General features: G+C 42.8%; 1 protein-coding gene across 3 annotated transcripts in view; it reads left to right on the top strand.

Moving 5' to 3' along the window:
• magi3b (membrane associated guanylate kinase, WW and PDZ domain containing 3b) overlaps positions 1-16,013 on the top strand; it is a 142,026-nt gene that overhangs the window by 119,715 nt on the left and 6,298 nt on the right. For all 3 annotated transcript variants that reach the window (XM_088308483.1, XM_088308486.1, XM_088308484.1), the window contains exons 9-19: positions 3,573-3,764; positions 5,000-5,635; positions 9,541-9,572; positions 10,981-11,149; positions 11,228-11,322; positions 11,508-11,715; positions 11,849-12,031; positions 13,062-13,247; positions 13,541-13,637; positions 14,037-14,139; positions 15,158-15,295. In XM_088308483.1, coding sequence (XP_088164609.1) covers positions 3,573-3,764; positions 5,000-5,635; positions 9,541-9,572; positions 10,981-11,149; positions 11,228-11,322; positions 11,508-11,715; positions 11,849-12,031; positions 13,062-13,247; positions 13,541-13,637; positions 14,037-14,139; positions 15,158-15,295 — 2,039 coding nt within the window. The remainder of the gene's footprint in view (positions 1-3,572; positions 3,765-4,999; positions 5,636-9,540; positions 9,573-10,980; positions 11,150-11,227; positions 11,323-11,507; positions 11,716-11,848; positions 12,032-13,061; positions 13,248-13,540; positions 13,638-14,036; positions 14,140-15,157; positions 15,296-16,013) is intronic.

Below are 16,013 nucleotides of genomic sequence, written 5' to 3'. Positions count from 1 at the left end.
CCTACCGAACAAAATCCAGCAAAAGTCACAAAGTCATTACTGCTAAACCGGCCTTGCTTAAACACACCACAAAGTTTCTTCATTATAATTGCACTTTAATTACTTTGGCTGTTCTGTGTGCACACTTGACTTTCTATCCCTGTGTGATGAACGTGGGTTCACGCAGGTCAGCAACCTTCAATTAACTTAAAACGTGATTGTCAAGATGAGTTGTTTGCTGCTTACTTATGCTGACTATTTATTTTTGGCCCGTGCACCATTAGGGGCTCCTTCTGAAGCTTTTAACGCAGGGAGCAGTCCATTAGGAAGGATGCGTAGTGGATTACATTGCAACAGGGTGCGAGGAAATGCAGTGATTCAGGGAGCCAGAGTGTGAACACACGCGGGGGGCACGGCGGTGGGCTCTCAGCCAGTTAAAAACAGCTGTCGGAACAACACATCAGACAGAACCGGGCATAATCAGACAAGCCGCCATCCCCGCGCACACCTCGTTGCACACATGCGCACATACACACACACGCACACACACAGGTGTGCAGGGACTGATGAAACTGCTTTGGCTCCTCCGATTACCAATGATGCAACTTGACAGGCTTATCAAACCACAGCTGTGATGCAACCACAACATCAGCCATGACTTGTTATTATACATTAATTACACATGTATTACTAAACTTGTACTTTACAAGTGTTCATACAGTACACGTGCGTGCTCTAATTGTGTACTTTGCATACACTAACACCCATGTAATAGTCCACTTACTGTATGCGAAATGCATGTACTAGTCAATCTACAGTAGTGGACGATTGGTTGGCACAATGGCCTGACACATCTACAGTTCAGCTCGATAAAATTTGAACTTTAAACTTCAAACTAAGCACAGTGGCCTCATAGTACAGAGGTCGTGGGTTCGATTCCAGCTCCGGCCTTCCTATGTGGAGTTTGCATGTTCTCCCCATGCCTCTCTGGGTGCTCCAGTTTCCTCCCACAGTCCAAAAACATGCATAGTAGGTTGAGTGGACACCCTGAATTGCTTCTAGCTGTGTTTGTGAGTGTGGATGGTTGTTCGTCTTTGTGTGTTCTGCGATTGACTGGCAAACTGTCCAAGGTGGACCCCGCCTACTGCACGTATATAGCTGGGATATGCTTAAGCACGCCCACAACCCTCGCGAGAAGAAGCGGCTATTTCATCTACATACTCCTACTAATAATCACATATAATTGTGCATGTACAGCATTAATCCACCTGTACCTGTACCTCTACTATTTCATATGTACGATTGCAGGGGTAATCTTCTACCTGTACGCACACCTACCATTCCACGTGTACTATGATATGAACTACACGTATTATTCAACATGTACTTTACTGTCATGTACATTTGCACATGGATTATTTCACCTATGTATACATACCCTACAATCCCATATGAACTATTGCATATTCATCATTCCCTTTGTACACAATGATGAGATTCCACATGTACTACTGCACATCTACCATTCCACCTATCCATCCCTCTAAATTCCACATGTACTCTACATTGGGTATTAAGAGTTCTTGTGGCGGCTTGTTTACCGTCAACTGTTCTTGTTTTGTCTGGCACTCAGCAGGGGCCATGTTGAATCTTTAAGGTGCCATTTTGCAAGAGTGGGCACTGTTTTTCTGCGGTGTCCGAGAAACGTCTTACTACAGTGCCGATTAATGTCTCTAAAGCCGAGCGAGTCCCGCTAGGAATAAAAAAGCATGACGCAAATGTTTTACTTAATGTCTGCCCACCAACACTGGCACACTTACTTTTGATTGACCCCGCCTGCACACGCACACACACGCACACACACATCCCCACACAGCAATACCAGTTTTGTTTTTGAGATCTAGAAATTGCTTTTCATACAGAGCGATGTTGATTTAAATGTCATTGATTATTCTTCCCTATTCTGAATATACTAGTTCGCATGTATTATTGCACACGTTTGATTTTATGTTTGCATACACGTTACCTCTTGTCCTTTTTCCTTTCCCTCAGTCAGACAGTCAAATTGTCATTTATATAGAGGAAGAAGCACAACAAATCCGCGCCGAGTTTATCAAGCAATTTGAATGTGATTATGCAAATGAGCGCAGCTTGATCCACGCGACAACAGCGTGTGGACATCTGGAGTCCGCGGCGGCTGTGATAAAGCGCCCTCGCTGGCTGCCGCGCACGTCCGCATTGGATGTTTTTAACTGCTCAGCCGTTTGATAGAATGAGAACGCTTGCATTTAAATTCCTCGCACACTGCTAGGAAACTTACAGCACGCTCGGAAAACCCAAAGGACGCACGGAAGGTGGGGGGAAATGTATACACCTGTGTGCAAATATACCATATAATTCAGCCAATTTGGGATTTTGATAGTGATGGTTTACGCTCCTTGTTCACCTCCAACTATAATAGGTTATTTATATGCTCTAATCCCAGGCAGGGTCACCGGAAAGATGCAGCCTACCTCAGATGAGAGGCGAGGCGCACGCCAGACTGATCACCTGTTAATCACAGCACTAACACGTCATGTGTTTGTGCATTCACATTCACATTGACACATAAAAACAATTTATAAATCTCCCAAGTGGAATCAAAAACGCATTGTGGTTTTAAAATGAATGTGGAAGCGTCAGATAGGATGAATGCAATTATTCTAATACAGTGCTGCCTTGATTTCCGAGTGAACAAACTTACCATTTTTTCTATATATGAGCCAGCAAAAATGCAATAAACGAGCGCTAAGTGGCGGCAGCAAACTCAACTCGATTCACAACCAGCGGCAGTTAGGTAGAGATCGAGAAGAATTATTTTTAAAACATGAGGCTTGAAGAACAGCAACAAATACAATGATATGGTGTGTATAAGTTTGTCATGTATGTCCTCTAACTTAATGCTGATGCACAATACAAAACACCGTCACTGGGCTAACGAATAGCATTGATGTTACGCTGTTATAACAAGGGCTGCACGATATTGGAAAAAACATGCAACCATGTCCAAATATTGGGTGGTGATGCGCATTTAAATTTGCATCTGACTGGTCAAATTCAGATAAAAGCATACAATTTACAAAAGAAGATCATTGCATATCTTTGCAAAATGCATATTGTATCGGCCACTGTCATAATGTACATATTTTCTCCATATTAGGCAGTCCTAGCATGAGGCAAGGTATGTGCCCAAAACAAAAATTTACACATTAACGTTAAACATTTAAACAAACAACCCGCTGTCCATCTAAACTACAATGAAAGATTAGACAATTGCAAATGGTGTAAATATGTAATGTATAATATTCATATTTATGTAATACTCTCTACTTCCCTGTTGTTATTCACGTGCAGTGGAGGCATCTGCACATCTTGGTTGTTTCTCGTTTGTTTTATCAGTATGAACGCAGCCATACCGGGTATGTGTCACAAAAATTTGGTGTAGGAATTCAATCAGAAGTGGACACTTGTGCCTGCATTGTAAATTACTGTACACATGGACAAAATTGTCAGGACACCAACAGAAATGAAAGTTTTCCAATTTCCGTCCACAGGTAAGAGCGGCGTGCCTGGCTTCACTGCCGACCCGAACCAACTGAAGGGCGACATGTACCGCACGGCGCTGAAGAAGAGCTCGCAGGGCTTCGGCTTCACCATCATTGGGGGCGACCGCACCGATGAGTTTCTGCAAGTAAAAAACGTCTTCAGTGACGGCCCTGCCGCCCACGACAACAAAATGGCATCCGGTGAGGAACACAAAGCCACTCAAAGAGTCTGTTTTGCAGATGTGATAAGAAATGAAATCACTTTCAAATATATTTGTATCAAACTTTTAATGTTACAAGGTGTTGTTGGCAGAAAGGCTCTGGAGGGTTTATTCAAATCAATCCTGGATTGGATTAAGAATCAAGCCCAACCTTAAGGCTAAACCTAAACATTAACCTAAACATAACCCTTCACCCTAACCCAGTGTCGGGCCGTGCATTTCACACATTGGCCTTCAGTGAAGTCCTACTTAGTCCTACTTGAATGAATACCATCATTTATGACACCACGGCTGGACAAATAATATACAGAAACATTCTTGCTCTGTACTGAGTGTTGGATGACCAACCTTTTCTTGAAAGGTTTGTGTGCGTAACCAATCACAAAAGGCGTTCATCACCTTCAGCGCAAGGCCAGCGAGAAGGCTGTAACCAACTCATGATCTGATTGGCTATCGCAACTGTCTATCAACTCTGAAAGCTCATTGTCTTTGACAGAACAGATGCCCGCACAATTGTATCTGAATACCTCGGATGAATCGTCCTTGCGACTCATATTGTGAAATCTGCCTAGCAACACAAGCAGGCAGAATTCTGATTGGATAAAAACTCTCACCTAAAAATACAACACTAGGATATAATATGACATCAATGTGAAGAATATGATCATGATTTCTTGATTATGTTATGCCCGCAAAAAAGGCCTTGAAGGCCTTGACAGTCCACCACTGCCCTAACCAGAACCATAATCAAAATCCCATCAATTTTTAATGTGACTGCTATATTTTGTAAAGGATATAAGGCAGAAGGAATTATGAACTGTTCCAAAGAGCAATCAGTGTTAGTACAAAACTTTCAGACTTCTGATAGAGAGCAAAAAAAAAGGGGGGGGGCTATTAGAACAACTGAAATGTATATGGTGCTAATCAGAGACACTTTGTGGCAGATGTGTGCATGGATTGTTGTTTGATGATAATATGAGAACCCAACCAATATTGCTGCGGTCAAAGATTTAAGCCTTACACTGTAATACTCATTCTTTTAACCTTAAATTTCGCCTTGCTGCTGTGCACAAATCTGTGAGGAGTTTCCTGCGATCAAATGAAGCGAGCTGTCTCTGTGATATCAGCAAAGAAGATTGATGCGCCTCGGAATATTTCAAAGGGAGAATCTCCTGACAGTGGAAAGAATGTGGCTTGATTTCACTTGCATTTTAGGTGATGTGATCGTGGAGATTAATGGGCTGTGCGTTCTGGGAAAGACCCATCCGGAGGTGGTACAGATGTTCCAGTCTATTCCCGTCAACCAGTACGTGGACATGGTCCTGTGCCGCGGCTATGCACTTCCCCCAGACGTGGATCTGGACAGTGACGACCCTCTGCCCCCGCCGCCTCCTCCTGCCAACCACCCGCCGCAAGGGTTGCATGGCGGCGAGGTGGTGACGGCTGTGCCGCTCATCAACGGGCAGCCGCTTTTGGTCAAAGGCGACGTCCTCCACGGCTCCTCCCAAGAGCTCCACTATGTCACCACCGACTCCAGCGGCCGGCCGGTTGTCGCTGCCTTGCCCAACGGAAGGCAGGGCGAGCCGGCCACATGCATGCTGCAACCAGAGCTCGTGAGCGTGCCGCTGATCAAAGGGCCGGGCGGATTTGGCTTTGCCATCGCCGACTGCCCGCTGGGCCAGAAGGTGAAGATGATCCTGGATGCCCAGTGGTGCCGTGGCCTGCAGAAAGGGGACGTCATCAAAGAGATCAACAGGGAGAATGTGCAAACACTGAGCCACGCGCAGGTGGTCGACATCCTCAAAGACTTCTCTGTGGGGAGTGAGGTCGACGTGCTTGTGCTGCGTGGAGGTAGGGTGTCCATTTTCCAGGTTTCTTCTTCCTAAATCTTTAAGAAGCTCATTATATGTAGACAGAAAAGGGCTTTGCCAAACTGTTCCCACACATTTTTCTTCCCAATTGATGGTTTGGGGCGTTCACTAAGGGGTCCAGTCCAACTCCCGATTGATAAATTAGGGATCTAGATCAAAATCTATGATTTTAATGGTCCCCACAAGTAAGACTACTAGGTTACAAACTGTATACAATGCGCTGGTTTGCGTAGCAGCGTAAGAACAAGGTTATGACGCGATTAGCATGTTAAATTTTTTATTTGTTAGATTTTTGAAGAACCGTTTTTCACTTAATTGGGAGTTGTGATTTACTATTGCGTTCGGGTATGTTAGTGCTAGAGACTCCTCAGATGTGTTATGACTTGCATGCAAGTTCGGGTTACGTTGCCGCAGTACTAACACAACTAGAGGTTGGCGATATGAGCTAAAAAAAAAAAACCTCGAAATTTAAAAAAATAAGTCAATCAATAACGGTAATTTGACAATATTTTCCCCAAAATATTATTAATCTGCACTTTCTTCTTAGAACAATTATGGATAGACAGTGTTGATGAACAGCAGCTCTTGTTTATATTTTAAATTGCTTCATACATCTGCAAAACATTAATCTAGGGCAATATTTAACAAGAACTTCAAATTATGTCTAGATTTACATAGATTTTTGGGGGAATTATTGATGGAATTTAAATGTCTCCTATTATTCTATAATGACATATATTATCACATTTTGAGCTGCAGTAAGTGTTTGTGTGCCACTGCCAACTAGTTGAGCAATAATAATTAGAAAAGGTGTTTACTACAGCAGTCAGAATGACAAAAAAAAAGTCTTCTATTCGATATACTGTGATTTGTGCTGCATACGTCACCCTGAAATAGAGGTATGTAATTTGTGGAAGGTCCTTAACACAGACGGCAGGAGGAATAAAGGATCTAGTGGTGTTATTACATCTGCGATTGCAATGACAACACATTCAGCCGCAATCTTTTGACAGGACAGTTTCCGAAATTGTTCTACACAAACTATACATGATATAGCCAATATCGAACATCCTGCCTATCACGTTTTATATCTTGCTCGCGTAGAGTACGGGGTGTGTGTGTGTGTGTGTGTGTGTGTGTACTCAACTCTGCAAAGGTTTTCTGAGCATGAGTTTGCTCAGCTTTTCTTTTGCGTACTTATGTAGTCGTAAAACTTTTCTCATCATCCATGTGGACCGTTTTGTCAACCCCAAATCATTTACAGACGAAGGACGTGGACTTGCGTCTTTCTATTAATTAATAATTCCTCCTTTTTTAAATGTTTGCCAGGCTTCGATCACAGAGTCACATGACCCAATCACGCCTGCTGTTTCACCGCTTCCTCCATCTTCCGCCATCAACAGACTCGTTTGTCCTTTTTCAGGCAGTTTAAATACTTGATCATGTAAAATTGCACAATCTGAAAGCAACATTGCCGGTGATATCGGTGACGATATATATCGCCCACTCCAAACAGATCTCTGTTGTAAACTGAAGCCAACATTTATCGCTAGTATGTCTATAAAATAGTTTCGGTGGTTCTACTAGTCACATCCACCACCACGTCATCATGCCGCACAAACCTGCAGAACCTCACCACCCCCCTTCTCTGTTTACAACAATGCGTAATGCAGAATTACAACTCGGAGGGAACAGGAATTACATAAGCGTAGGGATGGGCTCGTGCCCAAGAGTGTGTGGCAGAGGGAGGAGTTTCTTCGCACATCCGTCTTCTCCGAGAGCCGGGGGGATTCTCCGCGTGAGTCGATGAACCCACCAGCACCCTCCCTCCCTACCAGATTGGCTTTGATCGAAAGCAATGAACCTGTGGCAGTGTTGGAAGCGTCTTTAAAAAGTCTGCTTAAACTATGATGAAGGGAATTCTGCAGAACAGTTCAGTACCTTCAGACAGTGACTGCAGTTACAGGGGGTCTTTGGTTTATGGCAGAGCTTCTACACTGGTGATGGAACCCAAATTTGTCAGAATGTGTTCTGCACCCACATTTCTTTTTTTTTTTTGTGACATGTGACCCTTTCCATTTTTCTCAATCCATCCAGTCATGTACAGAATCAGTTTTTATTTTCCCCAAAAATGTCCAGTTTTCCACATGATATCTATGAACTATTAAGATCATTTGGGATATTCTTGTAAATTATTTTTCACATTAAATCGACAATATTCCCAAACTAATGCAGATGTTTGACATCTTCCTTCCACATTTTGTCAACCGATTCAAACTATTCCACCTTCAGAACTTTGGGCTCATTCAGTTCATATATGGAGTTGTAACATTGCCAGGAATGCACATAAAGATGTCATTTTAACATAATCGAATAAGCTTTTTTTTTTTTCAGTTTTACTTTCTATCTCCTAATTACAAAAGAGTTATACCAGGTCTACACAATGGTAGCTGATTAAAAAATAATTTACTGTTCTATAAAAAGACATTAAATTCATATTTAACATAATTGAGTTGCATGGTCCGTTTGAAAAATTGATTGCCCACCTCTAATCAATTGTTGTGGCGGCTGACTTGACTTCGAATCGAGGCTGGTCTGACCTACCCTTTGGTGCGCAAAAGCGCAATGAGAGAATTGAACTAGAGCAATTTCCAGTGGTCATGCACACCATCGCACCTCTTATGTGCACCCATTAACATTGCCCAAATAACACACATTTTTATAATTATTCTCCCAAATTAAGAGAGAGTTAACATATTTACTCCCTCTTTCCACATTTCTCAAGTGATTAAAATTATTCTGACTTCAAATTATACATCCCATTCGCAAACTGAAGTATTTATCACATCCCCAAATTCCCACATTTTTACAATAAAATTGTTTAATCACATATTTGACATATTTAACTCTTTATTCCACATTATTTTACTGATTCAAACCGTTCCAACTTTAAATTGTTCAGCCTAATCAGGGCACAACTTTGACATTTATCACGTTCAGATAATTCAAAATATTTCAAAACATAGTTCCCAAATTAAGAGAGAGTTAACACATTTTTCTGTTCCGCAGTTCTTGACAAATTCAAGTCTCACATTTTACATTTCAACAATTTAGTTACTGTAATCACATGGGATTCCATTTCAGTATCCTCTCTTCAGCATTTACACGCCATTTCTTACATTCAATGTGTTGTTATCCCAAAATGTCATATCTCATAAACCCCCAGGGCCCTCTGTTGTACACCGGCAGTTCACTGAATTTTTCTTCTTAAAGCTCCAATTACACTAAAGCAACAACAAAATCTGATACATAACCCCTCCATCGGCCCTCGTTGCCATCCTTCAGCCCCACCAACTACCATTCACTGCGCCCGCTTCCAGCCATACTCCACCACTTTCCATCAGGCTCCATTAACCCTCATCACGGCAAGTGTTAGTCCAGGACTTTGAGGTCCCCGAGGCTCCCGAGGACTGTTTGTTAATCGAGTTAATGCAGTGAGTGGAGGGGGGGGTGGAGGGGGGGGTGGAGGGTGGGCGGGTTGTGACAGCAGCAGGGGGTGATTTAGAGATGATCTGCAGGGAACAATCTGAATGCTTGAGATAGAGCGAGGGGGCGTACAAGCAGAGAGGGTGTGTGTGTGTGTGTGTGTGTTGGTAATTATCAGTCAGTGAATAATAAGCACACAGCTAGTGCGCTCGGCCTTCTTGTTAGCAGAACTTCTCGGACCGTGTTGTCGTCCCCGTGTACGAGTGCCATACTCCCTGTCCACCGTTAATCACATGCATGTACATCCATCATTAATGGAGCAAAAGCAGCTTTTTCACTTCCGCCCAGGGAGGCAGTGCCATCTCGTGGTTTGACAGACTTCTGTTTCTCTCCTCGTAGGTCAAACATCGCCTGTGAAGAGTCTCAAGCCTGTGAGTAGACATTTTTTGCCTCCTTTGTGGAATCAGCACTCAGTTTAATTTCCAAGGCCATTGTCGCCTCCCCCCAAACCCCATTTAACCGCTAAGCCTCTGTGGCGCCAAATTAAATGATGGAAATGTGAATGTTGATTATAATTCAGAGCGCCTCCTTTTGTTTTGTATTGGAAAAGTCTTAATTGCTTCCTCTCTCAGTTTTGGGCCATTGTCAGGGGATTGACGTGCTAATGATGCATGGATGAGCCCCCCTTTTGGATATGATGCTGTTATTAATACAACATCACTTTGAAATAAAAGAAGATTCGGATCGGGAGGCAAGCCAAATCTTGAGGGGAATCTCAATCCTGGAGCTTAGAACCCTCATAACAATTGCAAGTGAAAAATGGACAAAACTACAGCGCTGACCAAACCTACCGGGACTCGGGACACAATGCTCAAAACCGCCAGTGTTTCGGTTAAACCATTACGACTTGTATATTAACCCAGTGGAACCTCCAAAGTGAAACTTAATTGGTTCTTCTTGAAGTTCTCAATTGTTCGATTCCTAGAGGAACTAATGTCAACTGAATTCATAAAGTTCCGGACTGTCGCCATAATAAAACCTTTTATTGACTATACAGGCAATGTCACTTTTTTTAAAAGTTGGAAGGGAATGGAAGAACAGTAAAAAAAAGTCAAATTGCTCACCCCTTGAAGACAAAATGATGGAGTGGAAACAGGAAGGTATTTGAAGTGTGATACAGTCACCTTGTGGCATTTCTACTCAGTCTCTTTACAGTAATGCATGCTTGGTAAATTTATTTGAGTGTGTGAGCGATATTATATTAATTGTGTGGCACATATTTTAATGAGCTGATGAAGTTTGATTTCCGCGCCTATTCTCCTCTTGGGCATCAATGTTAAGCGCGATCATAAGCAAAACAAGAAAAAAGCAAATCACTAATTTTTTGTTGGTTTTACATCATTTCACAAGCGATAATAGTTTGAAGTTTGAAGCTCAAATTGTATCGAGCTGGACTGTTTATGTGTCACTTGACTATGAAGACTGTGCTGTAGAGATAGATAAATGTTAAAGAAATTGAGATTTTAAAAAAAAATGTAACGACGATGCATTTGCCTCCGAGTCAGGAGGTCCAGGTTCTAATCTCCTTTGGGATATATTTATGAGGTCTTAGCAGGGTTCACCTGTGCCAATTATTTCCTCCTACATTCCAAAACACATGACAGGTTCACTGAAGACTCTGAAATGTCCATATAAGAATATGAGTGTGAATGCTTGTCTATGTGCCGGGTGGTTGACTAGAGACCAGTTCAGGGTCTCCCTCGCTGCTTACCTTAGAGTCAGCAAAGTGGCGTCGAAAATGCATAAATGCCTAACTTTTTAACCATGTTATCCGTGCAGAGGCAGGACATGACAGCCAGCACGGAGACATTGGACGCCATTGGCGATTCGGCTCCCCAGGCACTGCCTTACCACTCCAACATGAGCACCCTGCGCAGCACCAACGAATCACCAAAGCGGGACGCCACCGAGTTGTACCTAAAATCCAAAGCCCTGCTGGAGAGCAGACGTAAGCCGGGCATCACCTTTTCAACCACTAAAGACCACACACAAAAGTGATTGCATTTGACCTGTTTGCCTTTCGCAGAGCCCCATACCAAAGACATTGATGTGTTTCTCAAGAGGGACATTGAGACGGGCTTCGGCTTCCGCGTTCTGGGCGGAGAAGGTCCTCAGCAGCCAGTAAGTATACGCCGTCAGAACCTTAGCTGGTTCTTTTTCAATGTCGGCAAATTAACCTGTATTTTAGTTGCAACTTGTTGCCGCTTGCACCTGTGGAAGGGTTTTTACTTTCTGGACCCGGATTTAACACCTTTGTTGTTTACTTAATAATAATAGCAGGCTGAAAGGTACTAACCCCCGGTTAGAACGTGTTCCCTCAGGTGTACATCGGGGCCATCGTACCCAACGGCGCCGCGGAAAAGGACGGACGCCTGCGGGCCGGAGATGAGCTCATCGGAATTGACGGCGTGATAGTGAAGGGCCGCTCGCACAAGCAAGTGCTGGACCTCATGACCAACGCCGCCCGCAACGGTCAAGTCATGCTGACCGTGCGCAGGAAAGTCATCTACAGAGGTGAGCGCGGGATCAAGAACAGACACAAATCCCATTGCCCAAAACGCGTTATCTCATTTTAAAGACACTATTCTGATACAGTTTGTCATGTTGAGCAACAAACAAGACAATCCCTTGAATCATTTCACGGCAGACGCAACAGAGGAGGAGGCTCAGGAAATGGCGTCGACGCTGGTGAACGGCTCCCCCAAACTACCTCGGCTGCCCATGCCCAGCGCCCTGGACCACGAGTCCTTTGACATCACGCTGCACCGCAAAGAGTCAGAGGGTTTCGGATTCGTCATCCTCACATCCAAGAGTAGACCCCCGCATGGAGGTGAGTTAGTCAGCAATTCTTTGGACCAAAAGTCAGAGTTTGTATTATTTTCCAACTTGTTAATGAAACTGTAATTCACCACATGCCCACTGTGTAGAGCAGCTAAACACTAAATCAGCCTTTCCCAAAAAGGAGATTTAAATTTCATGGTGAAGATATTTCAAAATAACCATTATTTTAGAAAACATCATTTGAACTTTTTGTGTCAGGCGCACGTATCATTTATGGGTCATTAACACAAGCCTCCAAACAAGCACACACTAAAACGGTGAAAAAGAATTGCCTCCCGACAAGTTAGATTTATCAACACCTCATCCCAAAACGCAGAAAAATGTCTCGAAGATTCATGCATGAAATTGAACAGGTAGTCGGCCATTTTGATATTAAGCAGCCATTGTAGGCCTTCCTTTTCTCCGAGGGCATTTTTCCACGATGCTACACTGTGAAGATTTTTTTTTCTAACTACACTGCCTAATGTGGGCGGGGCATGTCATGTCATGTCCATTGCGGCTCAAAGCTCAATTTATTTTAGTTGTTATTGTCGAGTTTTGACCATTTCTTATTCATACAAGAAGCCCTTTTAATAAAAGATAGGAAAGGCCTAAATACTCCTTATGTGTCGTAATGCATGAGAAAATCTTGAATATCTGCGATAAGATATAGCCAAATATAACCATGCATTGCATAGGACACCACAGAGCAGAGCAGGATAGGACGTGGCAGAACAGGACAGAAGAGGAGAGGACAGGACAGTAGTAGTGAACCAGGTAGTGCTGCAGTTGTGTGACCTCCACCACAAAAAAAAAACAAAAAGACTTTTGGCTTTTTTAGATGAAAAGACAATCCAGGAAGAAAACTGATCACTAAATCTGTCAATACAAGTTAGAGAGTGGCCCCACACTAAGTGACATTTGAAATGACATTTTCACAACCAAAGAAGACTATGTAGTCCATAAACTCCAGGGTATTTCCATTTTATGTGTAAAGGTTTTGTAATGGTCAATCCAACGTCCGACTTGTTCCGCTTCAGTTATCCCGCACAAGATCGGACGCATCATCGAAGGCAGCCCGACGGACCGCTGCGGCCTGCTGCACGTCGGCGACCGAATCTCAGCCGTCAACGGTCGCTCCATCCTGGAGCTCTCGCACAGCGACATCGTCCAGCTCATCAAGGACGCCGGCAACGTGGTCACCCTCACTGTGGTGCCCGAGGATGGTGGGTTTGCTTTGCTCTGGCTCATTTCCTTTTTCTTTTTTTGTTTATTTGTTATTGTTAACTTTGAGCTGACGGTGCTCACGCAAGCAAGGGAAGTGCCTATAAATATTTCAGCATCTACATTAAAAATTTAAAGCTTTCATAGAGAAGTGCAAGAGTTGAATGAATGCATATAACTAACATTATTATATCGCTGACTTGTCCTACTAGTCAATTGTGTCATCCTTGAGTATGAATTGCTTTTGATTGTGCTACTTTGACTGCACTCATTGTTTGAATGACAAATATTTTAGAGTACAAGGGTCCCCCTTCTGGCGCCAGTTCAGCTCGACAGAGTCCAGCTCTTCAGCACCGAGCTATCGGACAACGCTCGGCTCTTCAGGACGAACGGTAAGGAATTTAGTGGGAAATCATTGAAAATATCCGAATTTCCATTCAGATTTAGCCTTTTTCTTTGTGTGCGCCTTTTGTGGGGGTTGAACAAAAACAGCACATATTGCGGACAAATGTACAATAATTAACATGAATATCTGATCATTTACAAAGCTTTACAAACATGTATATTTCCCCCACAATTCCTCATAAGCTTCATTGTAATTACAAAATGCAAATGTTCAAACCATCCGACACGAAATTCCTCCTGCCTCGGTCCGCTCAGCCTCAAGCATACATTTGTTTTTCTCTCACTTTGCATAATGGACCTAGCAGTGTTTTGCCTGCAGCATGTTCCACGTACACCAGCATGTCCAACGAACAAAGTGTGTGCATGTGTGTGCGTATGTGTGACAGCTACAACCTGGACCTGGAGGACAAACGAGATTGCGTCTCCTGGTCCGAACACAAAAATATCCCAGTGGAGCAGGGGGCTCTGTGTGTGACGGGACCCAACCAGGTGACAATGATCCTCAGATATCATTTCATGACTATTCTTTAAGCCTTTAAATCTGAACATGTTTCTAAAACACTTTCCAGACTTTTTAAAAGCGTCATAAATATTGGGACACAATTTTTGTCCCTTGTATTTCTTGGTGATGTAAGAGCAGGATGAATTCTGAAGGGTTTTGTGCAATATTGCCTGCTCATATTCATCCAAATGCTTCAGAACTTATTGAATGGAGCTTCACGGTGCAGATGCACAATGACCTGAAGCAAACTGCAAAAGCAACCTTGGGAGTATTTTACGGCATCAAAGTTATACAACGGCCAAGTCAGTCACCTGACTTGAATCTGATTGTGCATCCATGTCACTGGCTGAAGACAAAATTAATGCCAAAATGCTCACCAGCCATGTTGCAGACTTCATGTAATTGACGACCAAGTATTAAAACGCTCACATTTGATTCCTGATTGTTCATTTGTCCCATTACGTTTGGTCCCTTAAAAAGTGGGAGGCAATTCTACAATTTGTTTGAACTCATTTACTTCCATTGACGGCTAAAGATGTCAAAGATCCATTTTTTTTACTTGGCTGGTTAATTTCTTCATAATTCGCCCGATTTCATTTTAAATCCATTGGTGTGCTGTTGCAAGCCATGAGGCTGAGAATTATGTCATTCCCAATATTTATGGACATGACTGTTAATATGATCTAAATGTACAGTAATTATGTGCGGTTCACTTGTTTTTACTGAGGTCGTTAGTGACTTGACGGTCTGTGACTCGCTTTAATGTCTGAGTTCCTCTTTAATGATGACACTCTTCTCTCTTAGGGTTCAACATAAGTTCCCTTGAATATATTTGGATCCATCTATTTGGATATATATAGTACAACTTTTTTTCTAAACACACTTGTCAGTTGAGACATTGAAATAGAAGACAAAAGTTTAGAAGCATTATAAAAAGGATTGGAAAAAACAACACCGCGATGTATGCGCATTTGAGTGTCGTAACATTGCGATGATGCTGCGTAGGGCTGCCTGACCGTCGAGCTGGACAGGAGCCCCAGAGGCTTCGGCTTTAGCCTACGTGGGGGGACCGAGTACAACATGGGTTTGTACATCCTGAGACTGGCTGAGGATGGGCCCGCCCAGCTGGATGGAAGGATCCACGTGAGTCATCAAAGCTCAGTTATCTGTTTTGTGTTGACGGTCGATTTGATGGATGTTTTGAATAAATTCAAATCAGAGGAAAACAATCATTTCCTTTCAAATAAGTATCCAGAAGAAGTAATGACTGCCATATAAATCACCAAAATATAAATCCCCCAGATTTTATTGCAGCCATAAAACTTTTTACATCATTCTGGGTAAGGCGTGTTGGAGCAGTACTCGTCTTCCTGACGGAACGTTTCAATACGACCCTTGTGAGAAGAGTGTGTGCTTGTATCTTTCTTCTTCACACCTACAGAATGTGACGAGTATTGTTTGTACTTTTTTATCTCTGTGATGATTGAACTCCAATATTTGACATTTTCTGTTATGAAACAAGAAAAAAAAAATCTCACCTCACTGAAAGCAGAGCAGATCCAACTATTGGCGTGGAATCAAATTTATTATGATTGCACATGCTGGCAGAGCAACAAAACACTTAACAGGTACAACCTGTCCAAAAGACCTAAAAAGTTGACTAACAGAGAGAGACAGAATGGAGAAGCTTGATGGGCCTTCAAAAAGGGTGCTGTGATTTTCTTGGAAGGAAATGAAAAACAAAATGAAAAGTGCGAAGGCGAGCTGCCAGCATCTCCACGTTGGTATCCAATTTGCAAAGTGTCGCAAAATTGCATTCAATCTGCAATTCATCTCACTTTTCACCTGAGTCTGAGTCTTG

Source organism: Idiotropiscis lumnitzeri, chromosome 11 (genome assembly GCF_059441095.1).
Source record: "Idiotropiscis lumnitzeri isolate Australia: NSW breed Sydney's pygmy pipehorse chromosome 11, RoL_Ilum_1.0, whole genome shotgun sequence".
Classification (NCBI taxonomy): Eukaryota; Metazoa; Chordata; class Actinopteri; order Syngnathiformes; family Syngnathidae; genus Idiotropiscis; species Idiotropiscis lumnitzeri.
Note: the sequence above shows the minus strand (reverse complement) of the source record. Positions and strands in the feature narration are given on the sequence as shown.